Genomic DNA, 17,557 nt, shown 5'->3' on the forward strand with positions numbered 1-17,557 from the left:
CGTTTAGAGGCCCGTATTTCTGCGTCCTATATCATTTTTCCACAGCCATGGCCGTGGAGGGGCCCAAGTGCTTAGCATGCCCATGAAAAAAAAAACGTACCTCTCGAGCCATCTTGATCTCGGCCCAAGGCTGGTCGCGTGAGATAAATTCTGAATCATTCTACAGTTTATTACAGATTGGGTTGTTCATTGACCATTACCAATTACAGGCTCATTATATTGTCAGACATGCAGCTGCCGACGAACCTGACTGCTGAATGTTCTGTGGCAACAAAATGTGCAGTAGCATCTGTGTCTGTCTGTCAGCACCTTGTTGGAAAGTGGTAAGACAAATGGAGACCCCCCGAAATACCACAAAAAAGGTTACTGAAATCGATGATCAATCAATGAGCAGACAGAATTCGTCTAAAAGATTCTACGGGTAAGATAAAGGGTTCCAGAACACAGTTAGGTTACAAATGACAAATGGTACAAGAATCATCGGATTCCAGTAGAATGCCCAAAGACTCCCAAGCCTGACCGTGAAACGTAGGAATGAACATGGCTTCTCCGATCTGATTGTCTTCACTCAGTTGCTGATCGCCCGAGCGCTGAACAAACAAACAGGAAGAAACTCTGTTTATGACAAACTGACACATTCGCGTCGTCCAATACAACTAGAAGAAGTTCATACGAAAAGGGGCAAAGATGTAGATGCCCCAGTCACTAATACCTAATAGCATTTTGATGCTAAAACGGGTTCTCTTTTTTCTATACAGACCACATCGTCTAGCTGAGAATAAGTTGAGCAGTCTACGTCGATATCAACAGAAGCTGACAGGGATGCAACATATGCTAGCTGGCTTACTCACTTGCACCTGCTTGTACATCTTGTGCCTCAACCGTGGTATCTTCTATGGTCTTCTCTGCTGCTGTACCTTTCTCATCTGGTGCTTTAAGCGTGGCACCCTCCGCAGTTTTTTCAGCCTCTGAGGCCTTTGTACCTGGTGGCTCAACCATGGCATCCTGCACAGTTGTCTCAGCTGTAGTAGTTTTCTCATTTGGTTGCTCAACCTGGGCATCCTCAAGTGTCTTACCGACTGTAGTCCTCTCATCTGGTGTTACAACCGTGGCATCCTCTACAGGTTTCTCAGCTGATGTACCTTTGTCATCCAGCTCCTTAACATCCTCTATCATTTCCTCAGCTGTTCTAGCTTCTCCAAGTGGTACTTCAGCTGCAGTTTGACCTTCAGCTGTCTCCCCAGTTATTGTTTCAGCAATAGCTTCATTTTCTGCTTTCCCATCTGGTGCCTCAACTGTAATTTCACCTTCTCTGGTCTCCCCAGCTAGTGTGTCAGCAGCAGCGTTATTTTCTATTTCCCCCTTCGCCACTGGTGCTTCCTCCTTAACTTCACCCTCAGCAGTCTCCTCAGCTACACCTATGGCAGCAACATTATTACTTTCTATATTCTCCTCGACTGCTACTCCTTTTGCCTCCACAATTTCCTCAACCATGATCGTAGAGTGCTCAGTGGTTGCATCAGCCATAGATTCATCTTCTGGAGTTTGTCTTCCCACCTCAAGTTGTCCAGCTGATGCTTCAGTCACAGCTTCCACTTGAACAGTTTGCTCAATACTGTAGACTTGTTCGCCAGATACTTCAACGGTAGTTTCAGATTCCACCTCAACTTCTTGCTCGACTGCACCTGGTCCAAAAGGTTCTGCAGCAAATGTTTCAGCTTCCAACTTTGGACCTTCAGATCCCACTTTTTGCTCAGTTGCATCTTGTTCCACCAGTTCTTCACAGGAGGTTTGACTCTGTAATACAGGAGGTACCACGCGCTCTTCTGGAACTTCATTGGCAGTACGAACTTGTGCAGCACCTGGTGCTTCAGTGACTGCTTCAAATACACTATTATCTCCAGAAATGTGATCCTGTTTGGGGGCTTCAGCTACAACATCCATTTGCATATCTTCTGAAACATCTTGAGCTGACTCTTTTATTGTAGCATCAAAATGTAAAATTTGTGCCTCTGAAGCAGCTTCCACTTGGAATGTATTTGTTGTATCACCAGTCGATACTTGATTTGGAGCATCACTCAGCTGTATTTCATCAACCGCGCCTCCAATTGATGCACCAGTCACAGCTCCAGACTGAGGAATCTCAGGTAGACCACTGGTCAAGGCTTCCTTCTGAGTGTAAGCTTGCTCAGCATTGCCAACTTGCTCAGATGAACCTTCAGGTACAGATGCAGCATGTGCCGCTGTTCCAATTTGATTAACATGGCTAATTAGCTCAGTATCCATCTTTCCAGTTTTCTCATCCACAACTTGATTGGTGAATGTAGCATCTGCAGATTCCACTAGAGATGTTTGCTTCACGTTCTCCACTTGTTCAACGGAAAGTTCTCCTGCAACTTCTGCTTCCTCTGCTTTGTGCACCTGGTCAACTTCCATGTCATCCTTAGGAGCTTCAGACTTACTTGAACCTATAGAAAAGGCATGATCACAAGGCAGATAATTTAATTTTGTGGAAGCTGCAGAGTAACTTTATTAAATACTATAAATAGATGTGCAAATGGAAAGAATATTTACCAGGAATCTCTGTGCCATGATCTTCAGGGTGTTTCACAGGATTATTTGTTGATAATGTCTTTAGAGAGAACGGCATATTCACAAGACGGTAGCTTCGAAGCGAAGGTCCAAAAGTGCCATACTTGCCAGCAACTCTAAAAGCCCTTTCAGCATCTGCACGTTTCTTAAAGACAACTTTAACAGTATTTGTGTCCTTGTCTACTTCTGTCTCCGCTTCTTTCAGAGGCCCATAGCGACTGAACATCTTAATTAGATCCAATTCTGAAGGAATAGAAGCTGACCTGCCAAAGCTCAAAACAAGTGCAGTGGGCTTCAACTCGTCAACCATCTTCTCATCAACATGGATGATTGACCTTTCCATCACTTGTATCTGTTTTTTAGGAACTGAATCTCCAAGTTCCGACAAAGGTACATATGTATGTCTTGAGGATCTCCGCCTACGTCTTGGCCTTGTAGAAGGACCTTCTTTTCTGAGGTCATGAATTGGGTGATTATGCAAGCTCAATCCAGACCAATAGGAGTCTTGCATATGATCTGTTGTCTCTACTTCAGGAGAAGGTAAAACCTCTTTTCTCTTTCTCCCCCTCCTTGATGTACCTTTTTCAACAATGTTTGCTTCAGTAGTAGTAGAAACAATATAGTTTCGGTAATCATTGAAGTAACTGATTATCATTGCCGAGAAACTATACCCACTCATTGGCTCTGTTGCAACCAAGCATAGCTGTGATAGTAATTCCTTGGGGTCTGCAGTGTGGTTCCTGTGCAAGCGTCTCCTTTTTGCTCGCTTCTCCACAGTAAGTTCATCAACTGCGTCATCACTAGAGATATCAAATTCTCCATTCTCTGTTTCAGCAGCATTCTTATAGCCTGTTGATTCATTCTGAGCCTTCACAATGGATGATCCTGTCAGCTGGCTTGCAGCTCGCCGAATGCACTCGCCAATCTTGAAAGAACTACCACCAGTTGGAGCTGATGCTTTCTCTGAATCTTCAAATGATTCGAAGTTTCTTTTCTTCTTGTTTTGGAAGTTGTCAAAATCATCAAAGTCCGTAAGCATTTGTTTCTCATCATAGCTAGTATCATTGGCCCGATTAGACATGTTCTTTTTCTCCGTGACCACCTGGTCATCCACAGGTTTTTGTTTCCGAGGTCTCCCCCTCCCTCTTTTTGGCTTATCTTGAGTAGGATGCACTTCATTAACCACAACTTCCTCGACCATTACATTCTGGGTGGCTGAAGTGTCCGTGCCATCCAGCCCTAGCCCATCCTCAACCCAAGCATCACCAGTTTGAAATGATGCAAGTTCAGGACATCCCTTTGATCGATAGAACGAAGTAAGTTGAGAACATGCTATCACTAACTCCAACAGATCACCTCCTTGGCCAGGAAATAGAGCTAACTCCTTAATGTAATGCAGAAGGTTTTCTGGACTAAAACCCTTTATGATCTCAGGCCGATTAACTGCAGAGCAAGTAACTCCTTCCTTGAGGCCAGCATTATCAACCGTGTAGGACATGCCATTATCAGCAAGCTCTTCCGGCAAACAAGAGCAGCTCATACCTGACAGTATCCGCCTTGAAAGTTCTTCGAGGGCATTATTAACCGACCCGACAAAGGCATCTGAACTGCTCTGTTTCTCCATGTGTGAATAATTTGATACGAAAGGCTTCAACTGGGATTCATCGCACCATGCAAAAGTATTGTCACCAAAATAAGCTACCAAGCGGCTCCCCTTTTTCTGGTGCTTCAGCGCCAATTCAGATGCATCTGATGGATCAAAAATTTCACCAGGCCACCAAGGATGACTTTTTACTTTACCCCAGACGAGATCGGCAACTTGAAAACTGCCTTTATCAAGAGGAGGCAGACTGTATCTAGCACCCTGAATAACATTTCCTAAACTAGAAGCCTCTTCGTTACTACTCGGACCATTTCCGCTGGCAGGAAACTGCTCCTCTGTTTGCAGCAGCATTACAGATCCATCATCCGGTTGGTCAGCTGCAGGTGCTCCATCATCTTCATGGATCTTGGAGCTTCCCTCGACCTCACCAGGCCTGTTGTTCTGTATTTCCTTACCAGAATGTGCTACACCGTAATCAATTTCATTATTCTCTGTCCCACGCTCGGCATTTATATGATTTTCTTCAAGTTCATTGGATTCTGAAATGGAATCAGTGAATATTATTCAAGATGCTAAGCGAGTTGAAAACGGTGCCATCAATAGACATCAGATCAGAGAGCACACTGCTCTGAGCAGTCCCCTTACCGGCTTCCTCATGTTTGGAAGCAGCAGAACTAGCTGCTTCCACCTCTTGACCAGCATCAGCAGCTACATCTCCGACCAGAACCGGCTTCCCCTCCGTCTCATTCTGCAGACTTCCAGCTTCCAGCCTCCCATCCTCGCCACCATTCACCCCCTCCTCCACTGGCTCGCCTCCAGGCCCTTCTACACCAACCATACCAGCCGACTCCGTCGCATAAAGCGGGTCGCTCAACGCGGCAGCCTCCGCATCTCCCCCTTCCCGGCCAACATCCGCCGCCACCGCAGCCTTCCCCTCCCCCTTCACCTCGGCGGCGGGAGCAGCCACCACGCCATCTGCTTCGGTCATCGCCACGTCAGCGCCCGGCACCAGCTTCGGCTCGCCACCCCCCGGATCCGAGGCCGCCACGGCCCCCGAGCTCATCTGAGCAAGGCCTCAACGCCGCTCCCCGGACGGCGGAATCTGGACGGGACAGCGGGGGGAGGAAGTCAGCGAGGTCGGGAGCTCGGAATTCCCCTCGATCCGGCGGGGCGCCGAAACCCTAGGCGCGGATCAGAGCGAGGGAGCACGGAATTTACCTGCGCGAGCGCCGGGCGAGCAGGGGACGGGGATGGGGACGGGGGCGAGGGCGAGGGCGCGCTCGTGGTGAGGTGAGGTGAGGTAAGAGCAGCTCCGGAGATGGCAGGGCGAGAGAGGGAGGGAGGGATAGATGCGGGGGGCGAGCTGGGAGGAGGTCAGGAGGGGGAGTGTGCCCGTGCTCGGCTTCCGTGTCGTGTACTGGTGTATCGGCCGCTCCGAGCTCGGAAAGCGTACGTGTTTGGGCGCTGAAGGATCTGATCTGATCTGAAACGGCGTTCCAGTTCGATGTTTTTTTTTTCTTTTTCCTCTCCCCTCTGCACGAGGGGGAGAACGAGAGGGGTAGGTCCTCGTGACCAACGGTTTTTCGTAATGTTTTCTGTTTTTTTGTCGTGCCAAATCACAATTAATACTTTCAGCAACCTTAAATACAGGTTCTTTTATATTTGTCGTACGATAAACTTTACCAATTTGAATACCAATCAATATCAAAAATTTTATATAAACCAGCAACATAAGATCAACATTACCGTATTGATTTTGGAAAATACTTTCATAATACACAAATTTTGAGCTATTAATCTATATTAAACTTTGGTCGGTAATAGTCAAATTTTAAAAAGAGTTTGACGTAGAACGGACCTAAATAGAAATATATCTATGGTTAAAAAAAGTGCATTGTAACAACATAATTCCATGATGCTAATGCCTTTCTAAGCACTTGTGATGCGCATTACAGAGTCAAAACGTGTAAAATTTGGACTGGCTATTTCCTAATGACCATAGGAAAACATATCATTTCCTAGAAATTTGCTACTTCCCGTGGAGAGAAATTGTCCCATTGCCTACCATGTAAGCACAAAGGTGACAGATAACCCTAGGAAACACAAGTGAACTAAAATGGAATATTTCCCTTAGCGCAAAATGAAAAAAAAATGGTAAAATAGCCATTTTTTTCCTCAACTTTATTCTAAGGGTCAAGTCCATCCCTCAACTTTCAAATGACCAATATAGTCCCTTAACTTTCAACTTTCGTTTTAAGATCGTCCATGTGATGATATTATACTACATAACAACTTCTTCGCATCATTCATAGCAAAAACTGATAATCATGGGGGGAAACAGTGAGGAAAAAGAAAAGAGGGGCTTCTGAGTTCTGATCCACCATCTATACCCATTGAAAGTACTAGATCTAGCAATGAACTGAATAACATGCCAGTATCTCACATGCAAATCAGTAGACCCACAGAATCCAGGAGGTGGACAAAGGAACAAAGTGAAAAGCAAAAGCATTTCAATCCTTCCTGAGCCACTATAAATCTGCAGGCAGAATTTCTACACAAAATCTAACTCACATAAAGGAAAACAGGAATCTACTTAGGAATAGTTGGATCACCAATGAAAATTAACAGAAGAATCTTTAAATGCAAATTCTTGCACCAAAGTGACAGACCTGACCCTAAAATGCAGGAAAGAACCTGCTCCAGCTAAGTGATTCTGATATCTTACTACAGTGGCTGGTCCTGCCCTAAGATAGTAGTTGGTAATAGACTGATATTGTGCATTCTGGACAAACAGATCCAGATGAAGTTTTTTACAAGATAAAGGCGATAAAAGTCAATGTTCTTGTTACGTAACATTAACGGTGCTAGTCACTTGAGTCAATTTGCTTCAAGGTACGTCACAGGATTACTTGCTTCTAGAGGGCCTAGAGAAAACGGCATATTCACAAGACAGTAGCTTTGAAGCCAAGGTCCAAAAGTGCAATAGTTGCCAGCAACACTGAAAGCCCTTTCGGCATCGACACGTTTCTTGGAGACAACCATAACAGTGTTTGTGTCCTTGTGCACTTCAGTCTCTGTTTGTTTTAGTGGCCCATAGCCCCTGAACATCTTGATGAGATCCATTTCTAAAGGAAGAGCAGCTGACCTGCCAAACCTCAAAACAAGTGCAGTGGGCTTCACCTCATGGGCCATTTTGGCATTGACATGGATGATTGGTCTTTCCATCACTTGTATCTTCTTCGGAGCCAATGTTGCAGGCTGAACTTGTTGTGATGAAGGCACGGATCTTTCCGGTGATGATCTCCGCTTATGCGTGTGCTTCGTCCTGGTATTTGCTCTTTTGAGGCTGTAGATTGGGTCATTGTGCAGACTCAATTCAGACCAGCAAGAATCAAGCGTGTGATCAGTCATTTCTACCACAGGGGAATGCACATCTATCCTATTTTGACCCCTCTTTGGCTTAAGTTAATCAGCAGAGCCAGTCATTTATCTTTCCCCTGGATAATCATAACTGCAAGAGTTGAACAGATAGGATGTCATATTTTTCTCCATTGACTCAATACCATCCTCAGGCTTCTGTTTACGAGGGCTCCTGATGCCTTCTCTGGACTTATCATAATTAGAATCCACTATACTGCTGACATCTTCCTCTACATTCTTGGCGGAAAGAGCGTCCATGGCATTTTCAGCCCTTCCACTGGTGGTTTGAAATGTGGCAAGTTCAGGGAAGCCCTTAGACCGATAGAAAGAGGTAAGCTGAGAGCAAGCTATCACTAATTCCAGCAAATCACCCCCTTGACCAGGACACAAAGCTAACAACTTAACATACTGAACAAGATTTTTTGGACAGAAATGTTTCAAGACCTCAGCCCGATTAGTTGTTGAGCTAGTAACTCCATCCCTAAGTCCATGATTCTCAACCAAATAAGACATTCCACTTTCAGAAACAGAAAGCTCTTCGGGTGAACTCAGACAACTCATCCCTAATAATATCTGCCTCGCGAGTTCTTCAAGTGCATGGTTAACCGCATTAACAAACATATCAGAATTGCTTTGTTTTTCCATCTGTGCATAGTTGGTCATGAAAGGCATCAACTGGGATTCATCACACCATGCAAATGTGTCATCACCAAAAAACACTACCAAGTGGTTTCCACTTATTTGATGCTTCAATGCCAGCTCAGATGCATCAGAAGGATCAAAAATTTGACCGGGCCACCAATTATAACCTTCTAATTTGCCCCGGACAAGATCAGAAACTCGAATATCACCACTATCAAGATGAGGGAGGCAGTATCTGGCAGACTGATCACTTTTGTTGAGTTCTGAAACATTACAAGTAAATTTTATTCAATAGCACCATGTTAGTTGGAAAAATAAAAGCTAGTAGAAACACAGAATATGATATATCAAATCAACCCGAGAGCTTGGACAATGCACTTACCAGCTTCAGCATGCTGAGATGTATGGTAAGCAGACCGTTCCACAATCTTAGCAGCGGCTCCCTCCTCACTCTGCAGGCCACCAGATTCCACTCCCAACTTCCCCTCCATCCCACCTCCACTAGCCGGGAGCCCGGGACTTGCACGTTCTCACCATAGCCAGCTCCATCTATTTCTGCGTCAACCATACCCGCCGCTTCTATCTTGTACAGAAAACCACTCACCATCGCAAGACCTCCATCTCCATCGGTACCAGCATCCTACCGCATCCTCCGCCACAACGATCATCCCCTCCACCTTCACCCCGGTCACCTCCTCCGCGGCTTCCACCGTCACCGCATCAGCATCAACCTTCGGGTCGGAATTCCCCGTCAACTTCTCCGTCGCGTCTGCCTTCGCAGCCCCGCCCGTCCGTGCAGCCTGCCCCTCCAGCTTCGTTCCGCCGCCGCCGCCTCCCGGGTCTGAGCTCATCGCAGCTTTGTACGGAGAACGCGTGAGCATCGCAGCTGGCTACCAAGCGCCCGCCTCCCTGGTGAGCCCCCGGCTAGGAAGCTGCGAAATTCGGGAGGTAAAATGTTAAAGGAACACACCGAAAAAATCCTTGCTTGCTCCCTCAGCAATTCTGCATCAGGCTTGTGCGGCGCTTGGGGGAGGAAGCCAGAATTCGTACGGCGGAGCGGAGAGGGGGGGCAAAGGGAGAAAGAGCGTTACCTCACCTGCCGCGCGACGGGCGGAGCGGCGGAGACGAAGGATGCCTAGGGTTTGGTGATTTGGTGCCCGGCGCCTGCGCACGCGGGCGGGCAGGTGGTGACTGGTGGTGCGCACCTATGCTAGTCCGGGAAAAGGAGAGAGAGGCCAGGACGGGTTGGCTGGCCCAGGGGATATCTTGGGCTTGGTCCACATGGAATGGTGTGAAGGGATCGGCCCACCGTTTTCGGCCTTGTTAGGCCCTGAATTGTGCGCGGTTATCACGGCGGATTACGACGGGGCGGCTGTACATCGCGCCGGAGATGGACGGTGCCTAAACCTAGTCTAAGCCTGTATCGCAGGTTATGATCGGATATAATTTAGTATATAATAATTTAAAATTTATACTGGTTCAGATAAAATATTGTACGTCTAGTCGAGGTCAGTCGATTGTAATGCTTGAACCTAAGTGCTCGGAAGAGTTCGAGGAGTTACAAATTTTCAAGTAAAAGAAATAATATGAGTTCTCTCTCTTTTTCTTGAAATACCCTTCCTTTAAAAGTCCAAGAAGGCTCCATTACACGAGATTATGAGGATAGAAAAAAGAGACTCCTGAACCCCGCCGGTCGGGGTTGTTAGATTTGTCAATCGGATCTTTCCATCCTATCGGTCGGAGTCTTCCGACGACCACCATTCAAATCCTACAAGGTGGGGCAAGGATCTTATTTGTCCTTGCACGTCATGCTCCATCGATCAGCGGTCGTATGTGCGTTGATAGGTACGGTACGGTTATCACGCCCCATTCTTGGGACGTTCCCCAGCCACTCCATCGTGACGGAGGGCGTACCGGCCGTATCATGATGATGTTTCACTCCGTCCTTTCGCGAGGACGGGCAGTGTAACGCCCGCATTTTTATCTTATTTAAATTGCATTACCAATCACTCGCTTAAAAATCTTTTAAACCTTTTCCGCCGCTCCCGAAGCCCACCTTCCGATTTTCCGCCGTCCCGATATCGTGCAGTCTCTTCCTCTTTTTCCGCGGAGCCGCTCGTCCCTTTTCCTTTTCCACCGGCCCCGCCGTCCCCTCGCATCACCATCGTGTCGCGGTCGGCCGCGTGCGCCTGCCTGGCCGCGATCGTCGATGCCGCGCGCGTGTCCCCTCTTTTCTTTTCTCATATTGTATTCAAATCCATTTTATTTCTCTCTTCTAATTCTCCCGCTTGCTTATTTAAATTGTTGAGTAACGCAACAATTTAAATTTCATATCTTTACTTATTTAAATTGTTGAGCTACTGAGTGAAAATTTAAAATAAAAAAATAAAAAAATAATTTTTTATTATTATTTAAATGAGCACATGCGTGCGGCCTGCTCGAGCGGTAGCCCGCTCCTTGCGCGCACGCGCGCGCCTGAAAGGCCCTTGTTTGGTTTTGGTAATTGAGTGACAACTTAGGTGGACTAATAAGTGTTTATGTTGAGATACACAGGAGATTAGTCCACACAAAGACACTAGTATGAGCAACATGTGCCATGGAGAAGAAATGGCTAAGGGTTGATGCTATGCTCATATAGTGTGATCGAGGAGCTCATTGCATATGAGACATAACATGGAGTTATGTGACCAAAATGGAGAAGATCAAGACAAGGCTTGGCTTGATGAACCGGTTGCAATGGAGAAGGGCAAGTCAAGGCTTTGAAGCGAGGGACCGCGAGGCGGTGAAGCTTGGGCAAGATTTGGCGCCGATGGACCGAGGCAACGGTGAAAAGCGAGCAAGGTCAAGATCGATGGACCAAAGAGGTCATGTGATGATATGGAGTGGATCATATCATTCAAGGAAGATCAAGCCAAGTGTTGACTCATGAAGATGATCAAAAGGCTTGATGGAATCTGGTGCTTGTGTGGCATCAATATTTGGGAAAATAAAATGAAATGCGCAAGGCAAAGGTATGACTTGTAGGGCATTTCATTTCACCGGTCAAAGGTTATGTAGAGAAGTGCATGACCGGATTTAGGATAGATGGCCGTACTATCAAGAGGGGGCAAACTTGTTTGCATATCGGTCATCTAGTGCCACTTGAGCGATCTAACATTGCGATGTTGCTAGGATCGAGTGGCGTGGTGAGATCAAGTGAAAATCCTTTGAAAATGATTGTGAAATGCTAACACACATGCACATGGTGTTGTTCACGTGGTGGTGTTGGCACATTTGCAAAGAAGAAAGAGTTGGAGTTGATGTTGATCAACTTTGGGAAGCAAGAAAAGTTTTTCGGTTTTCTCCGGAAATTAGGTTGTCTCTTGGAGTGGAATACTGCTTTGATCCATTGTGTTTTGGACCAAGTATTCAGTTGGGTTGTGTAGCCCTCTGAATTAGCTTTCCATAGAGTCCAAGATCACCTAATTTGGACATCGGAGCTAAGTGTTATGGCTGTTTTACCGAGGTACATTTCTGCTGGAAATAGACCTGTGGACGGTCCGCCCATGGGGGGCGGACGGTCCGCCGTTATTCTGGATGAGCTCTAACAGAGCCGTTTTTGGCTCTATTGGTGGTCCAAAATGAACTGCGGACCGTCCGGTCCATGGGGGCGGACGGTCCGCCCTTAAAAGCTGAAACGGGCGCAGAATCTTGATAGTTCTATCTTGGGTGTCCAAAATGAATTGCGGACCGTCCGGTCCTTTGGGGCGGACGGTCCACCTCCTACTGAAAATTCTGCGACAGAAACACTACGATTTTTATGTGTGCTCACTTTTTGAACTGCGGACAGTCCACCCATGGGGAGCGGACAGTCCGCCGGTCACTTCCAGATTTAGTCAGAGACGTTTGCAAATTGGTTGGTTCGAAGTTTTGAACCGCGGACAGTCCGCCCCAGGGGCGCGGACAGTCCGCCCGGGGCTCTAACGATCGACTCTGACACATAATAATTGCAGTTCTAGCCGTTGGTTTTGAATGGCGGACGGTCCGGTTTCTGTAAGGCGGACAGTCCGCATAATCTCTGTTTTCACGGGATTTGAGTGTAACGGCTAGTTTGGGGCCTCCCTCTATAAATAGAGGGTGTGGCCGGCCATTTGAGGGTGCTGAGCACCTTGGGGACTTGGTGTCCATGTGTGAGAGTGCTTAAGAGCCCTCTACTCACTCTAACTTGATAGTGATCATCCGATTGAGTGAGAGAGCGATTCTAGTGCGATTGCTTTGAGAGATTGCATCGAGTGGCACTAGGTGATCGTGTTGCAAGCCGGTGTGCTTGTTACTCTTGGAGGTTGCCACCTCCTAGACGGCTTGGTGGGAAGAGACTCCGTTGAAGCCCGCAAGAAGATTGTGTGGTGCTCCGGAGAAGAGATTGTGAGGGGTATTGTGCTCACCCCGCGGGAGCCGCGAAGAGAAACTCTAGTTGAGCGAGACGTGAAGAGCAACAAGTGCTTCGTCCGGATCATGTGCTAGAGCTCGGTGTGAGCACTCCATGTGGGAGAGTGTGACTTGAGAGTCACCACTAGCAAGAGGATCGGCGGCAACCTTAGAGCTTGTCTTAACGGGGATTAGCTTGGTGGCAACCAAGTGAACCTCGGGATAAAAATCACCGTGTCAATCTTGTCTACTCTTCTCGGTGGTTTGCATTCTCCAAATCACAAGCCTTGTTTTTATATTCATATATATCTTGTGCTTGTGTAGTTGCTCTCTAGTGTTTAGTTAGTTTGTGTAGCTTGCTAATTATTTTCTTGCTTGTGTAGCTAGAAGTAGTGATCATAGTGTAACTAGTTAGCTTGTGTAGTTTAATTAGTTGCTCTTGCTTAGATTGTGTAGCTAAGCAAGTTGAGCTCTTGAGTTTGTATTGTGTATCCTTGTCCTTGAGCATCTAGTGAGCTTAGGTTTGGATTTGTGCTATTGCCCATTAGAATTGTGTAGGAGCTCCCCTTGTTTGTGAAGTACTAGTGCTTAGACTTGTGTGGCTTGGCATTAGAATTGTTGGGAGAGCTCTTACTAGCTTGGCACTCCATTTGTTTTGTGTAGGATCTTTTTGGAAGTGCCTTAGAGTCATAGTTAGAGGGGTGAAATCTTGACTGAACGAATAGTTTCAATTCCGCATAAGTTTCGGTTAGCCGGCGCAATTAGTTTTAGAAAGGACTATTCACCCCCCCTCTAGTCCGCCATCTCGATCCTACAGCGCCAGCGCACGACTCACCGCTGCCCCCGTTGCTGGCTGTGCACGCGCGCTCGCATGGCGCCGCTCGCGTCACGCCACGGCCGCTGCTGCTCGCTGTGCCACTGTGTGTTTGCTGCCCGTGCACGCCAAGCCGGCGTGCGACCCGCTGCTGCGCTGGTCCGTCTCCGTCCCGTCCCCTCGCCCTCGCAGCTTGCGCGTTGTCCCCGAGCATCCCAGCCGCCATTAATAGTGAGGTTCCTGTACTGCCCGTGACCCTCCCATGCCAGCCATCTCCCCTCTCCCTCTCGGCCTATAAATCAGCCCCCGAGCCGCCCCTCACTCCGCCCACGCCGCCCCAGCACCCCGCTCCTCTACCTCGCGCTGCAGCTCACCGCCGCCACTCACCACTGCCGGCCACCACCCATCTCTATGGACAGCCCTTCGTAGACCGTCCCCTCACGAGGTGAGGGCCGGAATCAGACCCCCTCGGCCTCCTCTCCGTTTTCCCTTCCTCCCCAGGCGTCGCCATGCACCAGGGGGCCGGCGCCCATGGCCTGGCCGCTCCCCCACCCATCCTACCGTTCCCCTCCCCCCTCTCCTATTTAGTCTCGAGAAAGAAGAAAGGACAGACTTGTGCATAACCCCCTCCACTTTTCCTTCTTATGCAGTCCGCAGCCCTCCACCTCCCTCTCTTAAATATTTAATCAGAGCTCCTTCTATCTCTTTATTTCATTACAAATAGATCCTCGTCCTTTTAAACTACTCCCTAAATGAGCTTTAACTCATCAGTTCATGCGACATTTTGTTCCGAATCGACTCCAAACTCCACCATGCATCATCTCCAAATATTTTCTCCAAGTCTCAGGATCCACATCCAACCAATATAATAATCTTCTCTATTTTTTTAATCGAAACACTCTATTTCCCACTTTTTTTTAAGCTCGTCGGCGAACTTTGTTTTTATTGTGTGACTGTTTGTATATCGTAGCCGACGGTGTGACCGAGGAGGAGCAGTACCGCGAGCCGGAGCCCGAAGACCCGTACCTCGAGGAGGAGTTTCCGGAAGGCTTTGAGGACGACAAGTCCAATCCCATCTTTTGATGCATATTTATCCCAGTTTTATAAATATAACCTATTGGCCTGTTTTGTAAAATGCATTGTTTTATTGCAAGACATGGTTGGATAGCCACCCCTTGATTGCTATGATTATTTCTTGATGACCTAAGTTAATGTCTATATAGGATTTGCTCTGTTGGACGTTAACTACTGCTAGAGATGCTTAGGACCTTTTATTCCTTTTATTATATTTTAATCATGAACACAACGTGCTTTATCGGAAATAAAGGTGTGAGTGTTTTAAAAGATAAAATGGGATTCCGGGAAAATAAAAGAAAGATATAACCTGATGAGATGGATGGTGTTTCCTGTGTGAAATACCACTGGTGAGCTTGTACCTTTATGGTTAAACATGGTTGGGAGATGTCCGTCTTATCAATGTAAGGATGAACTGAGGTGTTATCTTGCCTAACCCACTTATCGTACAACCACTCAACCGTTGTGTGGGCAATGGCTTAGCTTAAACCCCACTAGTTGTTCTGCTAGCCAAAAGGAGAGCTGGTGCGCAACGGGAGATCATGGAGAGGGAATACGATCTGTGTGAGTTATGTCCCAGTTATGACTTTGTTGATAGGTCATTAACCTCCATGGTTGCTTCCGTGTTAGCTAGTTAGATTCAGCTAAGGTGGGTAATGGCTTTGTTAGGATCCGCAGCGACACTAAGGTTTTCGTAGTGCGGTACCCTACTTGTGGGTAAAGTGTACAACCTCTACAGAGTGTAAAATCTATTCGAATAGCCGTGTCCACGGTATTGAACGAGTTACGGCATGGTCACTTCAATAAACATTTTGGGATGGTTGGTTTTGTGGTGTGAGTTGTTTTGAAGGTGTCTGACAGTTGTGCCGTGAGCTACTGTGGATGTGGAGTCCGGTAGCATTAAAATTTGGATCCTTTGTGTAGGATCAACCCCACTTATTATTCAATTACTACATAAATATTTTGAGAAAACTTTTTTATCAAATGAACCCTTGCATGTGTAAAATCTTACTTTATCGCAAATAAACCATAGCCTTATTCTTGATATATCCTGTGCATGACCTTTATTATTCCCCTCCGTGGGTGTGGTCGGACTTGTTGAGTACGAATGTACTCACTCTTGCTTAGTTTTTACAGAGGAGGATCCGAACTTCGTTCCTAAAGACGTCGAGTAGGTCGCCGTCCTGCACCCAACCTTGCATGTGGTTCAGGATCTCCACATGAAGCTTACCATGGCACAAGACTCTGATGTTATCTTAGATGTTGTTGGCACTTTAGTTTGGCTTTTAGTCCTTATGTTGTCCCTCGTGATAGTGACACTTCAGTGCCCGCTACCTCGACGGTTTGTACGGTAATGAACCATCCGATGTAATAAATGTGTTATCAGCCTTCTGGGACTGATATTTGTATCACATTTAGTCACCTCTGATGAGGGGACGCTTCAGGCAGGCAGAATAGTGGCATTCTGCTACCATAGCAGAGGGGACTGTATCCACCGTGGAAGGAGTGGTCGGCCGTGTACGACAAGTTGACCCTGAGGTTTATCCTTATCCTTTATACCTACTCCCAGGGCCCGCTGGTAAGTCAGGCCTGGCCTCCCGACTAGCCTACCGGTCGGGGAGGCGGGCACGTGTAAGGCGGAGCCCAGTCGCAACCCCGTCGGTGCCTTGGTACGGATCCAGCCTCCGACCGCTCCCACAGTCGAGGATATGGTTCTTAATCATCCTAACTGAGTCGTCAATGGGGGTTATGGACTGAGATGGCCTATATAAAGTTGTTGCCTTATACGGATGCTTATTCCAAACGCATCTTTGGACTGGTCAATGAGAGGTAGGTCCGCTGGGACCCCAGGTCCCTAGACCCGTCACCTACGCTACAAATTCCAGATCCATCACCTGTAGAGAATAGTTGGTTTTAATTCGCCCAGTAAATAATTTTGATCCAAAATTCTTCCACTTCCATATGCTGGGTATATTTTGCTTCTACCGCAGTCCCCACATTGCTTGTGCATGTGTGGATAGCAGCATCCAACCTATATTGCTTGTGCATTTGTGCTAAGGTTGGTAAGTTTTTACTTTTTTCTCTCTTTTCTTGTTCTTTAATTTTTATTCATTTTTGTCGGAGAAAATCTCCAGCCGGATGGCAAGATGCACCCGCCTAATCCTAGTTTAGGAAGAGTTTGGGGGAGACCTAGGAACGCTTGATCAATGGATGGACGAGCATGGAAAAGACGCAAAGATTTATGGTGGTTCGGGCCGCCGGAGCGTAATACCCTACGTCCACTTGAGTGTTGTATTGCTTGAAAGATTGTTGGGCTTGGAAAGAGCATGAGAGAGCTTGTACTCTAACGAGTGCACCCTCCCTTTTATAGACTAAGGGAGGTGCATACACTGAGCGGGACCCCGACAGGTGGGGCCGGTGACTGGAGTCTGCAATATGAGAGATATGTGATCTTCTTCTCTAGCTTCTTCCTGTAGTCCTCTCGATCGAGAAGTTGATGTGCGTATCTACAGTCAGGATATGGTCATCTGCCGCCTTACCAACATAGTACCAGCTGTCAGTGCTACGCACAGTGGAAGACGTGCTGTCACTGTTGGACTAGTACCCTCTGACAGGTGAAGGGGTTGCGCTGACCCGCCGCTCCATCGCCTCCGCGCACACTGTGGCAGCGCACGCCTCGGCTCTCCTGCAGCAGACCATCATCACCCCTTGCTCACGCGCGCGGCGCTGTGAGTTGACTGCACGCCTCCTGCCCGTGCATAGTGCACAGTGATGCGGCGCGCCGCCTTGAAAACAGGCGGGCTTACCGTGGTGTCAGCATACCTGCCCAGTGTGTCAGTGGGCAGGCTATGCCCTGGCTTGGGCGCGCGCAGCCCACCTACCCGTATTTAATGCGGTAGTTGGGCTAGCATCTCGCGGAGGGCCTTCTGCCACGGGCACGTGGCACAGCCGGCCCTGCGGTCACCACCTGGATGGCACGTGGCGATACCGGACCCCTTCCGGGG

At 47.5% G+C, this 17,557-nt stretch overlaps 2 protein-coding genes across 4 annotated transcripts; both read right to left on the bottom strand.

Annotated features, from left to right (window-relative positions):
* Positions 1-349: 349 nt before the first annotated feature.
* Positions 350-5,607, bottom strand: LOC112884854. Of its 2 annotated transcripts, none has more exons than XR_003227191.1 (5): positions 5,414-5,606; positions 4,841-5,297; positions 2,575-4,734; positions 713-2,468; positions 350-590 (listed from the first exon to the last, which is right to left on the bottom strand). XR_003227191.1 is itself a non-coding variant. In XM_025950461.1 (5 exons), the coding sequence occupies exons 2-5, from the start codon at positions 5,256-5,258 to the stop codon at positions 565-567; spliced, it is 4,221 nt and encodes a 1,406-aa protein (XP_025806246.1). In that variant the 5' UTR covers positions 5,259-5,297; positions 5,414-5,607; the 3' UTR covers positions 350-564. The 2 variants fall into 2 exon arrangements, 1 of the variants encoding a protein (XP_025806246.1); XM_025950461.1 differs by having other exon boundaries at positions 852-2,468; positions 5,414-5,607.
* Positions 5,608-7,280: 1,673 nt separating this feature from the next.
* Positions 7,281-9,454, bottom strand: LOC112884855. Of its 2 annotated transcripts, none has more exons than XM_025950462.1 (3): positions 9,349-9,454; positions 8,640-9,189; positions 7,281-8,520 (listed from the first exon to the last, which is right to left on the bottom strand). In XM_025950462.1, the coding sequence occupies exons 2-3, from the start codon at positions 8,746-8,748 to the stop codon at positions 7,682-7,684; spliced, it is 948 nt and encodes a 315-aa protein (XP_025806247.1). In that variant the 5' UTR covers positions 8,749-9,189; positions 9,349-9,454; the 3' UTR covers positions 7,281-7,681. The 2 variants fall into 2 exon arrangements, with proteins under 2 accessions (XP_025806247.1, XP_025806248.1); XM_025950463.1 differs by having other exon boundaries at positions 9,354-9,442.
* Between the last annotated feature and the right edge of the window lie 8,103 nt (positions 9,455-17,557).

The sequence above is a fragment of the Panicum hallii genome, chromosome 3 (assembly GCF_002211085.1).
Source record: "Panicum hallii strain FIL2 chromosome 3, PHallii_v3.1, whole genome shotgun sequence".
Taxonomy (NCBI): domain Eukaryota; kingdom Viridiplantae; phylum Streptophyta; class Magnoliopsida; order Poales; family Poaceae; genus Panicum; species Panicum hallii.

What these genes read in the sequence shown, in the direction of transcription:
- LOC112884855 (XM_025950462.1), bottom strand. Translation starts at nt 8,748, where the DNA reads ATGGAGGGGAAGTTGGGAGTGGAATCTGGTGGCCTGCAGAGTGAGGAG. An exon ending in ATCTCAGCATGCTGAAGCTG is followed by an intron (nt 8,521 to 8,639) that starts GTAAGTGCATTG and finishes GTAATGTTTCAG; the next exon opens with AACTCAACAAAAGTGATCAG.
- LOC112884854 (XM_025950461.1), bottom strand. Translation starts at nt 5,258, where the DNA reads ATGAGCTCGGGGGCCGTGGCGGCCTCGGATCCGGGGGGTGGCGAGCCG. An exon ending in TTCCAAACATGAGGAAGCCG is followed by an intron (nt 4,735 to 4,840) that starts GTAAGGGGACTG and finishes ATTCCATTTCAG; the next exon opens with AATCCAATGAACTTGAAGAA. An exon ending in AGATGTACAAGCAGGTGCAA is followed by an intron (nt 591 to 851) that starts GTGAGTAAGCCA and finishes TTGTTTGTTCAG; the next exon opens with CGCTCGGGCGATCAGCAACT.